This window comes from Capricornis sumatraensis, chromosome 8 (genome assembly GCF_032405125.1).
Source record: "Capricornis sumatraensis isolate serow.1 chromosome 8, serow.2, whole genome shotgun sequence".
NCBI classification, from domain to species: Eukaryota; Metazoa; Chordata; class Mammalia; order Artiodactyla; family Bovidae; genus Capricornis; species Capricornis sumatraensis.
The window spans coordinates 23,334,303-23,347,246 of NC_091076.1; the positions used below are offsets into that span (position 1 = coordinate 23,334,303).

The window sequence follows — 12,944 nt, forward strand, 5'->3', positions numbered from 1 at the left end:
AAGCCAAAGCAATCTTGAGAAAGAAGAATGGATGGATCAACCTTCCTGACTTCAAATTATACTACAAAGCTACAGTCATCAAGGCCAGATAGTACTAGCACAAAAACAGAAATATAGATCAATGGAACAAGATAGAAAGCCCAGAAATAAACCATTCACCTATGTGTACCTTATTTTTGACAAAGGAGGCAAGAATACAAAACGGAGCAAAGACAGCCTCTTCAATAAATGGTGCTGGGAAAACTGGACAGCTACATGTAAAAGAATGAAATTGGAAAAATTTCCAACACCATACACAAAGATAAACTCAAAATGAATTACAGGAAGAAATGTAAGACACGAAGCTATAAAACTCTTAGAGGAAAACATAGACAGAACACTTCATGACATAAATCAAATGAAGATCCTCTATGACCCACCTCCTCGAGCAACAGAAATAAAAACAAAAGTAAACAAGTGGGACCTGATTAAACTTAAAAGCTTTTGCACAGCAAAGGAAACTATATGCAAGGTGAAAAGACAACCCTCAGAATGGGAGAAAATAATAGCAAAGGAAACAACTGACAAAGGATTAACTTCCAAAATATACAAGCAGCTCATACAACTCAATACCAGAAAAACAAACAACCCAATCAAAAAACAGGGGAAGACTTAAACAGACATTTCTCCAAAGAAGACATACAGATGACTGATAAACACATGAAAAGATTCTCAACATCTCTCATTATTAGAGAAATGCAAAGCAAAACTACAATGAGATATCACCTGATGCTAGTCAGAATGGCCATTATCAAAAAGTCTACAAGCAATAAATGCTGGAGAGGGTGTGGAGAAAAGGGAATGCTCTTGCACTGTTGGTGGGAATGTAAATTGATACAGCCACTATGAAAGACGGTATGGAGATTCTTTTAAAAACTAGGAATAAAACCACATTATGACCCAGCTCCTAGGCATATAGCCTGAAGAAACCAAAATTGAAAAAGACACAAGTATCCCATTGTTCACTGCAGCACTATTTACAATAGCTAGAATGTGGAAGCAACCTAGATGTCCATCAACAGATGAATGGGTAAAGAAGTATGGTACATATGCACAATGGAATATTACTCAGCCATAAAAAGGAACACATTTGAGTCAGTTCTAATGAGGTGGATGAACCTAGAGCCTATTATACAGAGTGAAGTAAATCAGAAAGAGAAAGATGAATATTGTATTCTAACCTATATACAGAATCTAGAAAAATGGTACTGAAAAATTTATTTACAGGGCAGCAATGGAAAAATAGACATAAAGAATAGACTTATAAACATGGGGAGAGGGGAGGAGAGGGTGAGATGTATGGAAAGAGTAACACGGAATCTTACATTACCATATGTAAAATAGATAGCCAATGGTAATTTGGCTCAGGAAACTAAAACAGGGGCTCTGAATCAACCTAGAGGGTTGGGATGACGAGGGAGATCAGAGGGAGTTTCAGAAGGGAGGGGATATATGTATACCTATGGCTGATTCATGTTGAGGTTTGACAGAAAACAACAAGATTCTATAAAGCAATTATCCTTCAATTGAAAATAAATTAAAAACAAAAAAACACCTCAACATACAGAAAGCTAAGATCATGATATTTGGTCCCATCAGTTCATGGCAAATATTGGGGAGATACTGGAAACAGTGAGAGACTTTATTTTGGGGGGCTCCAAAATCACTGCAGATGGTGACTGCAGCCTTGAAATAAAAAGACACTTGCTCCTTGGAAGAAAAGCTATGACCAACCTAGACAGCATATTAAAATGCAGAGACATTACTTTGCCAACAAATGTTCATATAGTCAAAGTTATGATTTTTCCAGTAGTCATGTATAGATGTGAGAATTGGATGATAAAGAAAGCTGAGTGCTGAAAAAATGATACTTTTGAACTGTGGTGCTGGAGAAGACTCTTGAGAGTCCCTTGGATGGCTTGGAAATCCAACCAGTCAATCTTAAAGGAAATCAATCCTAAATATTCATTGGAAGGACCTGATACTGAAGCTGAAACTCCAATACTTTGGTCACCTGATGTGAAGGACTGACTCATTAGAAAAGACCCTGATGCTGGGGAAGATTGAAGGCAGGAGGAGGAGACACAAAGGATGAGATGGTTGGATGGCATCACTAACTCTATGGACATGAGTTTGAGCAAACTCTGGGAGTTGGGGACGGATAGGGAAGCCTGGCATGCTGCCATCCATGGGGTTCCAAAGAGTCAAACAAGGCTTAGCGACTGAACTGACTGACTCACTCACTTCAGAGAAATATTTGATTTATATAACACACAGAAAGACAACTTTCTGGGATATTATTGATGTAAAAGTACTGGCATAAAATGATGTATGTATACTGGTGTTTATTTTGTCAGTGCTTTTGATGATAAAAACTGTAAGTATATAAAATCTCTGTCTATGTGAGATGGTTGGATAAATTATGTTTACAGCATAGAACACTGAAGAGGTTTCGATGAAGTTGTTTTAAATGATCAGATGTGTTCTTCAAAAACAAGAGGTCAGATACTCTTTTAAATAATATTTATTTTAAGTCAAGGATATAGCCCCTCTAAATGTATTTGAATATATCAAACAAGTAAGAAAATATGAGAGGGTATGCTAGGTTTAAACATGTGTAACTGGCTTGATGAGCTGGTGGGTAACTGTGAAAGGAAATAGATTGCTATGTAAAAGGGGAAGGAGGAGGATCCTGGGAAGAGGGCAAATAGGAAGCCCTGCAAATATTTCCCCACTTAAAAACAATTGCACTGCCAGAATCTATCTTATATAATTATTTTGGAGCTGTGTAGTCTATTGAAGCCTCACAACTTCCAGGACATTTGGACAGTTGATTGTGGTTGATTTCAGTCATTTTCACTGTAGTGCAGCTACCCATGCCCCCACACAACCCTATGGCTAACCCACCTGCACAAGTTCCAGTTGAGCTTTGCAAGAATGCTTATGGGACCCAGGTGGTAAATAGGTCATTTTCCTCTAAATATCCAATGTCTCTTGTCTGATTATTGATGGTTGCTTCTGAATCAGAGGTGCAGAGAGGAGAGCAGCCATAATTGGTGCATCTCCCCACCATGGCTTTGCCCCTTCCTCCCCCCAGCCCAGCTGAAGTGAGTTTCAGGGAATTAAAAGACCAGACCAGTACCTTGTATCCCTTCCATCTTCTTCTTCTTCTTCCTTTTTTTTTTATTTTCGTCTTTTAGAAGCCAGACATTAAAGACTGGGACTTTTAAGAGGCATACACACAAAAAATTAGAAAGTCTTCATGAATGTACAGTGAGAGGTGCAGGCTCAAACAGATCACGGAAGAACTTGTTTTGCCTGAAACTGGCCCTCAGCGCAGAGACTGCCTATAACAATGACAACTAAAAACATAAAAAGGGAGGTCAAGATAGCAGAGTAGGAAGACAGTGGGTTCACCTTCCCTGAAGAACATATCAGACTACAACCACATATAGAGCAACTCTTGCTGAAATCAGCGAGGATTAGCAAAACAACTGTTCACAACCAAGGCTGTAAAGAGAGATCCACATGGAGTCTGGATGGAATGTAAACTGATATAGCCATTATGTGAAACATTAAGGAGGTTTCTCAGAAAACTAAAAATGGAATCACTGTATGATCCAGCAATTACTACTCTGGGTGTATATCTGAAGAAATGAAAACACTAATTCCAACCCCATTGTTCATAGCAGCATTATTTATAACTGCCAAGATGTGGAAGCAACCTAAGTGTCCATTAGTAAATGAATGGGATGAATCAGGTTTGGAATATATATGCAGCAGGTACTAATCAGTCAAAAAAACTAAGTTTCCTATTTGCAAGTTTGGTGGACTTATGAAGTTATTATGCTTAGTGAAACAAGTCATATAGAGATAGATAAATTCTACATATTTCACTTATAAATGAAATATAAAAATTTAAATGAATGAATAACTATGCTGTTAGTATAACTAATGTGAGACTAATATAACAATGTAAATAAACTATGCTTTCATTAAAAATTAATTAATTAGAAACATTTCTAGGATTAATGTTAAGGAGGTTAGCACCTGTGTTTTCTTCTAGAAATTTTATGGTTTCAGGTCTTTCACTTAATTCTTTAATCCATTTTGAATTAATTTTTGTGTTTGGTGTAAGATAATAGTCTAATTTTGCTCTTTTGCTTGCCACAGATCTTTATTTGATTCATTTTTGGTAGGTTGTGTGTTTCTAGGAAAATTTCTTCTATACTCTTGCTATATTTCTTACAGCAATTTATTTTTTATTTTACTTTATTTTAGTTTACAATACTGTATTGGTTTTGCCATACATTGACATGAATCCACCACGGGTGTACATGAGTTCCCAATCCTGAACCCCCCTCCCACCTCCCTCCCCATACCATCTCTCTGGGTCATCCCAGTGCACCAGCCCCAAGCATCCTGTATCCTGCATCAAACCTAGACTGGCGATTCATTTCTTACATGATATTATACATGTTTCAATGCCATTCTCCCAAATCATCCAACCCTCTCCCTCTCCCACAGAGTCCAAAAGTCTGTTCTATACATCTGTGTCTCTTTAGAGCAATTTTTTTTCTTCTAAGTTAGTTCCAATATTATTTAAGAAAAAAGTTCCCATCAGAGGGAGCTGTTTACTTAGATTATTGCTGAGACAATTTCCAATTGAGACTAATTATCTTCACTGATAGGAACTGTTTCATACCTCATAACTTTATTCCTTAATACACAAGGACAATTAACACATTAATATATTTTCACACAAGGTTGTAGTTCTGATACAGAAGAAAAGTTTATTTTAGGATACTTGAAATTTTAAGAAATCTGTCTCCTAAGAACCAGTGTCCTTTCTTTCCTTTGCCAAGAGTTATTTTTTAGACTATGTAGATAATTTATCTATATGAACTAGTGAATCTAAGAGAAAACCTTTTTCCTATAAGTCATTGATAAGACTGTTGATATACATAGTAAGGTAAACTCCAGATACCTGCACTTCTCTTCAAATAATGCATGTACTGTAACACTGTGGGATTTGCTAGGACATATTTCTAAGTTCTGTTGTCCAGAACTGCAATTATCCATTGCCTTTGTGCCCAGGACTTCTATTCTTTTGGTCTGTTTAAAAATTCAAAATATGACAAGATTTGACTAAAAGAACATCCCTCAATCATGGCTACTTGCTTTGAAATGGGGAGTATTGGTTGTCAAAATAATTCTTGAGAAGAGAGTCTGGTGTCTCTTGTTAATATCACAAACATTCCTGGAATTTCCTAGAAGGATATCTAATTGCAATTCCTATAATTAATAATTGTCTATTTATTTGGATTATTTTCCAAAATGCTACGTCATTAATTTCCTCATTGTATGAGGACAGCATTTTCAAAATCCAATGCGATATACTGGAATGATCCTAAACATAGTTTTCAGGTTGTAGATACAAAGAATGAAGGAAAAAAATTCAAAGGGAAACCTAAAATTAAAATGGCAAAATGTGTAATCTTTAAGTGAAGATTACTATAGACTGAATGTTTGTGTCCTCCTGAAATTCATATGTTGAAACCTAATCCTCAATGTGATGGTCTTAGGAGGTGAGAACTGTGGTAGTTGATTACATCATAAGGGTAGAACTCTCATGGATGGGATCAGGGCTTTTGTAAAAGAGGTAGCAGAGAGGTCTACTTTATCTTTTGTCCTGAGAGGATATACCAAGAAATGGCAGGCTGTGAACCGGGAAGGTGGACCTCACCAGACACTGAATCTTCCAATGCCTTGATCTTGGATTTCCTTGGATCCAGAACTTTGAGAAATAAACTTTGTTTTTTTTATAAGCCCCTCAATCTGTAGATTTTACTGTGTGTGTGTGTGTGTGTGTGTGTGTGTGTGTGTGTGTGTGTGTGTTAGTTCTCCGTCATGTCTGACTCTGCCACCCTATGGGCTAGAACCTGCCAGGCTTCTCTGTCCTGAATTCCCATGTAATTCTCCAGGCAAGAATGCTGGAGTGCATTGCCATTCCCTTCTCCAGGGGATCTTGTCAACCCAGGGATTGAACCTGGGTTTCCTGCATTGTAGGCAGATACTTTAACATCCAAGCCACCAGGGAAGCCCCAGATTTTATTGTAGCAGCCAAAATGGGCTTCCCTAGTAGCTCAGACATTAAAGAGCCTGGCAGGCTGTACAGTCCATGTGGTCACAAAGAGTCAGACATGACTGAGCGACTAACACACAGACAGAATGGAATCTTACAATGTCTTTTAATCTTTTCAATATTTCTCTCTTTAGAGTTGCCTTGCAAAAAGTATCCCATAATTGTGGTAGCAAGGTCATTATTCTGGGTTTTGAATTTTGACCACTTCTTATTCTGTGCAGTTTGACAAATTTCAGAGAGTCTGGTACTTTCTTTTACTACTTAGGGGACCCTACTATATAGGTAAAAATGATACTGTTTTTCCCTACTAAATGTTGTTTATTTCTAAATTGTGTCTGACTCTTCTGTGACCCCATGGACTATAGCCCAGCAGACTCCTCTGTCCATGGGATTTCCCAGGAAAAAGTACTGGAGTGGGTTGCCAGTCTCCAGCATATTTTCCTGACCCAGGAATTGAACCACATCTCCTTTGCAGGTGGATTCTTTACTATTGAGTCACTAAGGTAGCCCTACTAAATACGTGTGTGTGTAAATAAATATATATGTATTCTTTAAGCTTCTCTGGTGGCTCAGATGGTAAAGAATCCTCCTGCAGTGAAAGAGGTGTGGGTTCAATAGGTTGGTAAGATACCCTGGAGAAGGAGGAACCTGTTTCAGTATTCTTGCCTGGAGAATTCCACAGACAGAGGAGCCTGGCGGACTACAGTCAATGGGGTCACAAAGAGTCGGACATGACTGAGTGACATTCTCTGTTCTCTCTATTCTATTCTTCAGCTCCATGATTTCTCCTTAGTATTTTTAAGTTTTTTGTATCTTTGTGAAATTCTCACTTTATTTATGTATTATTCTCTAATTACAGTAAGCTTGATACTTTTTTGAATTCTGTGTCAGGTACTTTACATATCCATTTCATTAAAGTCAGTTTGCAGTACTTTATCTTAATCTCTTCTGGAAAATATTTCAACTAGTTTTCATCTTCACCGAGTCTCTGCTTTGGTGTCTGCATGTTACACCAAACACTCACCTGTCCTAATAATTCATGGGCTAGCCTTGTACTGGAGAAAGCACTAATAAGCCTGGCCAGTCCTTTGTGTTAGTTCAGCCTTCTCTCTTTGTTCTTAGTGGGCTTCCAGGTATTCCAAGTGCTTGGTCCCCTCAGTGGTCTAAACAAGCAAGACCGAAGCCAAGTCCACATGCAGCCCCCAGATATAATGTGTCCCAAGATGTGTGGTGTGCTTCCTTCCTCTCCAGGGAAAGCTATAAGAGAGGGGTTTTCAGTACTTTGTTCTCTGCTGATCTGGTGAGGGGGAACTATAGTGACTTCCAGCCCTGGGTGGTTCTCTCTCACCCAGGATAGCTACTAATTCTGTATCCTAGGTCCCCTATGCTTTCTGACACAGGCAGTCTTGAAGCCAGTCTCCTGGGCAGCCCAAGTAGAAGTTGGGGCATTGGCCACATAGTGCATACCTTTCCTTCCCCAGGGAGAAGCTAGAGCTGGGGAGTTGGCCCCAACCTGAAGGTTCTTTGGAAGAATAAGTACTATGAAAAGAGGATTTCCTGAATTTCCCTAACAGGTTCTGTATAACTGGTTTCACACATTACTGGGAGCTGGACCTTTCTAATGGCTCTCTGGATTTCTTACAAAGGAAATCTGTACTTGAAATGTTTCTGAATCAGTGTGTTCATGGAGGGTAGGTGGTTCTAGGGCTTCCTTTTCTGTCATCTTGCTGAATAGGTAATAAGAATTTATTTTCAGCTTTTCCTTGGGGGATGTATATCTCTATGAAAGTGAAAAGTCACTCAGTTGTGTCTGACTTTATTCAACCTCATGGACTATACAGTCCATGGAATTCTCCAGGGCAGAATACTGGAATGGGTAGCCGTTCCCTTCTCCAGGGGATCTTCCCAACCCAAGGATCGAACCCAGGTCTCCAGCATTGCAGGTGGATTCTTTACCAGCTGAGCTATCACGGAAGCTCAGTTTTAGGGAATGTGGTTCAAGATGGCGACATAGGAAGATCCTGAGCTCACCTCCCTCCGTGAATGCAGTGATTCTACAGCTATATATGCTTTCATATATAGCTTTCATATATATCTTTTTCAATAGCTCTGAAAAATATCTGAAAACTTGATGAGCACTTTCTTCACCTTGTAAGGTGAGAAAAAGGCCACACTGAGGTAGATAGAACAGGCTGAGATACAGTCTCACTATAAACTCTACTCCGGTGCAGAAACCAAAATGGTGAGGGTACTCACAAACCTGAGTTTTTTGCTCTGTTCAAGTTCTGATATAGAAGAAAATTGTTATTTCAGAACCGTTTAAATTATAAGAAAGCTTTCAGCTGAAGACCCAGTGTTCCTTTACTCCTTTAATAAGAGTTATTTTCTAGACTGTGTAGAGAATTGATCGATTAGAAAATCTCAGAGGGAACATTTTTCCTATAAGTGAGTCACTGATAAGCCAGTTTATTGGGATTCCCTGGTAGCCCATCTGGTAAAGAATCCAAATGCAATGCAGGGGAACCTGATTCCATTCCTAGGTCAGGAAGATCCCCTGGAGAAAGGATAAACTACCCACTACAGTATTCTTGGGCTTCTCTGGTTTCTCAGATTGTAAAGAATCTACCTGCAATGAATGATGGGTTCGATCCCTGGGTTGGGAAAATCCCTGGAGGAAGGCATGGGAACCCACTCAAGTGTTCCTACCTGGAGAATCCCCATGGATAGAGGAGCCTGGCAGGTTACAGTCCATAGGGTCACAAAGAGTTGGACAAGACTGAGCGAGTAAGCACAATGCCAGCATTGATTTGCTAGGGCTCATTTCTGAATCATATTCTCCAGAAATGCAATTGCTCACTGCCCTTAAACCCAGCTTCAATATGTCTGGCTTCATGCATGAACGGGGTGAAAGACTCTCTTAACAATTTTCTGAATCTTACATATTTGGTACATAAATTGTTTTTGCATCAGTTGTTTTTGTAGGAAAAAAGACTAGGGCTTTCTCTTCATTTCTGTAATCTAAATGAACAGAACATGGGAGATTTGGCTCTTCTTTGGTTAATGGACAATCCCTAAGTGAAAACTTGAGTAAACTATGGAATCTCTAAGGGACTAAGGACAGATTAAGGTACAGGATGCAAATGCAATCCCCCCAGGTCCCTATTTTACATAGAGTATTTCCCTGGGGAAGAGATTGAACAAGCTTCTGCCGCATTTATAAGTCAGTGCATTATAGCATTACACTCACATTAAATCTGTGACTTACCAAGTGACAAAAATAATAATAAAGAAGAATGTTTATTTTTCTCTGCTGCTTGAGTAGACTGAAAGTCATAAAGAGAAATTATGATCTATATTTCTAAAAGATTTTGAAGTCAAATCAGAAAATACATGTGGGCTGCATTCTCTTAGAATCAAAGGAACCAAAGCTTCAGAACCTGAAATTGCCCTACTAAGACCAGAGGGTAAAACCAATGATAAGAAAGCCCTGGGGTTTTCTGAAGAAAGGAAGGTGAGTTTCTCAATTCCATTTATTCACGCCCTTCTTGTTTGAAATGGAAGTCCAAGGATCTAAGATATCGCAATTTATTTCCAATTTAGCACCCTGAGACTCACATAAAACTTAGAAAAATATCTATTCAAGGCATGGATCAGAGACTGCTCAGAGACATGGGGCCTGAAAGGATGCATTAGATCAGTCAGTAAGTTCCCTCTCCGTGGATGGAAGTCTCACTCATCTACAGTTACAGCTTTTACTCTGTAATGTGGGGTGAAGAGTTAACCTCTCATAGACTCTGGCCATTCAGTTTTAGTTAAGAAGCAATTTTCTTTGTTCTCACCTCACCAGTCTAATCTGCTTTAAAGGCCAGCACCTAATTGCTAGAGTCTCTGCCTATAGTCTTACTGGTGAGGGGAGACTCCAAGTAAAAGGAGAAATGTTGAGATGTGGGAAGAATGAGTCAACCCTGCTCCAAACCTCTCCTTTATCCACTGTCTGTTTCTCTCCCAGTGCAGTCAAGTCTGCACAGCGCAGTGGTTTCCTTCCTTCTGTAGGCTAAGTTTTGATATTCTTTTCTACTTAGTTTATAAAGATCCCAAAAAGTGAAATTCCCTGTCACTCAGAATCAGGATAATGGTAACACAGTTCCGTGAGAGAGTAGGTAAGACAATTCCATGAGTCCAAGCTGGGTTATTCTCAGATATCCCAGCCCAAATACTACACTTGTGAGAGGAGATACTGTGTGAAAATTGAGTCATTGTTCTGTATGTAACTTTTTCTTCTGTGCTCACAGATCACCTTAGAGAAGAATGGCTCCTGGAAATGGCTCTTTTGTGACAAAATTCATTCTGTTGGGATTAACCAACCAGCCAGATCTCCAACTCCCTCTGTTCTTCCTGTTCCTAGGAATGTACATGGTCACTGTGCTGGGAAATTTGGGATTGATAATCCTAATTGCACTGAATTCACACTTACACACTCCCATGTACTTTTTCCTTTTTAACTTGTCTCTCATAGACCTCTGTTATTCTACTGTATTTACACCCAAGATGCTGATTAACTTCTTATCAAAGAAGAATATTATCTCTTACATGGGGTGCATGACCCAGCTCTACTTCTTCTGTTTTTTCAGCATTTCTGAATGCTATGTGCTGACATCAATGGCCTATGACCGCTATGTGGCCATCTGTAAGCCACTCTTATATAACACTGCCATGTCCCCTAAAGTGTGTTCCAGCCTTATGCTTGGTTCCTACTTGATGGCATTTTCTGGTGCCATGGCTCACACTGGATGCATGCTGAGAGTGACCTTCTGTGATGCAAACACCATCAACCATTATTTCTGTGACATCCTCCCTCTGCTTGAGCTCTCCTGCACAAGTACCTACGTCAGTGAGCTGGAAGTGTTTATTGTAGTGGGCATTAATATCATTGTGCCCAGTCTCACCATCTTTGTCTCTTATGGTCTCATCCTCACCAACATCCTCCACATCAGCTCCACAGAGGGCAGGTCCAAAGCCTTCAGCACCTGCAGTTCACACATCATTGCTGTTTCTCTCTTCTTTGGATCAGGGGCATTCATGTATCTCAAACCACCTTCTGCTGTGTCTATGGATGAGGGGAAAATCTCTTCCGTCTTTTACACCAATATGGCTCCTATGATTAACCCATTAATCTACAGCTTGAGGAACAAAGATGTTAAACTTGCTCTGAGAAAAACTCTGAGTAGGAGACAGTTTTAATTAGAACTGTCTGTGTACACAAGTAACTTGTACCATGAGAGGTTGAGTTTTTAATTTTATTGACAACCTTCTTACCATATTTTTAATCTTTTTTTAAACCTAGTATCTTAAAGAAATTTGAGTCCTATTTGAATAATTTATTTCCATTTTTATAAATTTTCTCACTGTTTTCAAAATACATATCATATCTTTTTCTTGCATAGTAATAATATTAAATAGTGAACATATTATCTTTTTCATTATCATTTTGAAATTATTTTTCCACTGGGAAAAGACAAATGGCCTCCAAATAATGAATTACATAACATTAGACTGAATCATATTACATGGGTTACTGTTAATCTATCAACTTGTATTAAGAAGGATAAATAAAATACTCTGTTTCTACTCTTATCTTTCCATATTTCACTTGGTCAGATATACCGTCTTGAAATACCAGAGACTGATGGTTCTAAGAGTATCAAGGATAATCCCTTTCCCATCTGTAAACCTTTAATGTTAAGCTTCTTCTTGGGAAGAGTTTGATTTTTCATCTTTGTAAGTAAAACTGACACATGGCCAGTCATCAAAATACATGTTTGCATGGGTGGGAAAGTGAAGCCAAGAGTGGATAATAATTTACTTCAAGTCACACAGCTTTAGAAAGAAAAATTGTAGACTAAATTCATATCATTTTGACTTCAAGTGTATTACTCTTCAGTATAATCTATACACTGTTGATTATGTTATTCTATTTCAGTGAGCATGAAATATAAGAAAACATTCCTGATTTAAAGTTGACTCTCCTCTGTCTCAGAATGACATGAATTTTTCTCATGCTGGGTATTCCCTTCTTTTCTTTTTAGCAAAACAGTTTGATTGTCTTTTGCTGCTGTTGTCAAAAACAGAAAGACTTTTGAGTTCATATATCATGCTACTAAAGTAATGCTCAAAATTCTCCAAGCCAGGCTTCAGCAATACGTGAACTGTGAACTTCCAGATATTCAAGCTAGTTTTAGAGAAGGCAGAGGAACCAGAGAACAAATTGCCAACATCCGCTGGATCGTGGACAAAGCAAGAGAGTTCCAGAAAAACACCTATTTCTGCTTTATTGACTATGCCAAAGCCTTTGACTCTGTGGATCACAATAAACTGTGGAAAATTCTGAGAGAGATGGGAATACCAGACCACCTGACCTGCCTCTTGAGAAACCTATATGCAGGTCAGGAAGCAACAGTTAGAACTGAACATGGAATAACAAACTGGTTCCAAATAGGAAAAGGAGTACGTCAAGGCTGTGTATTGTCACCCTGCTTATTTAACTTATATGCAGAGTACATCGTGAGAAACCCGGGGTTGGAAGAAGGATGAGCTGGAATCAAGATTGCCAGGAGAAATATCAATAAGCTCAGATATGTGGATGACACCACCCTTATGGCAGAAAGTGAAGAAGAACTAAAAAGCCTCTTGATGAAAGTGAAAGAGGAGAGTGAAAAATTTGGCTTGCTTCCCTGATGGCTCAGAGGTTAAAGCATCTGCC

General features: G+C 38.8%; 1 protein-coding gene across 1 annotated transcript; it reads left to right on the forward strand.

Annotated features, from left to right (window-relative positions):
* Nucleotides 1-768: 768 nt before the first annotated feature.
* Nucleotides 769-11,425, forward strand: LOC138083288 (olfactory receptor 8B8-like). The gene is made up of 2 exons (XM_068977073.1): nucleotides 769-797; nucleotides 10,492-11,425. The coding sequence occupies exons 1-2, from the start codon at nucleotides 769-771 to the stop codon at nucleotides 11,423-11,425; spliced, it is 963 nt and encodes a 320-aa protein (XP_068833174.1).
* Nucleotides 11,426-12,944: the final 1,519 nt, after the last annotated feature.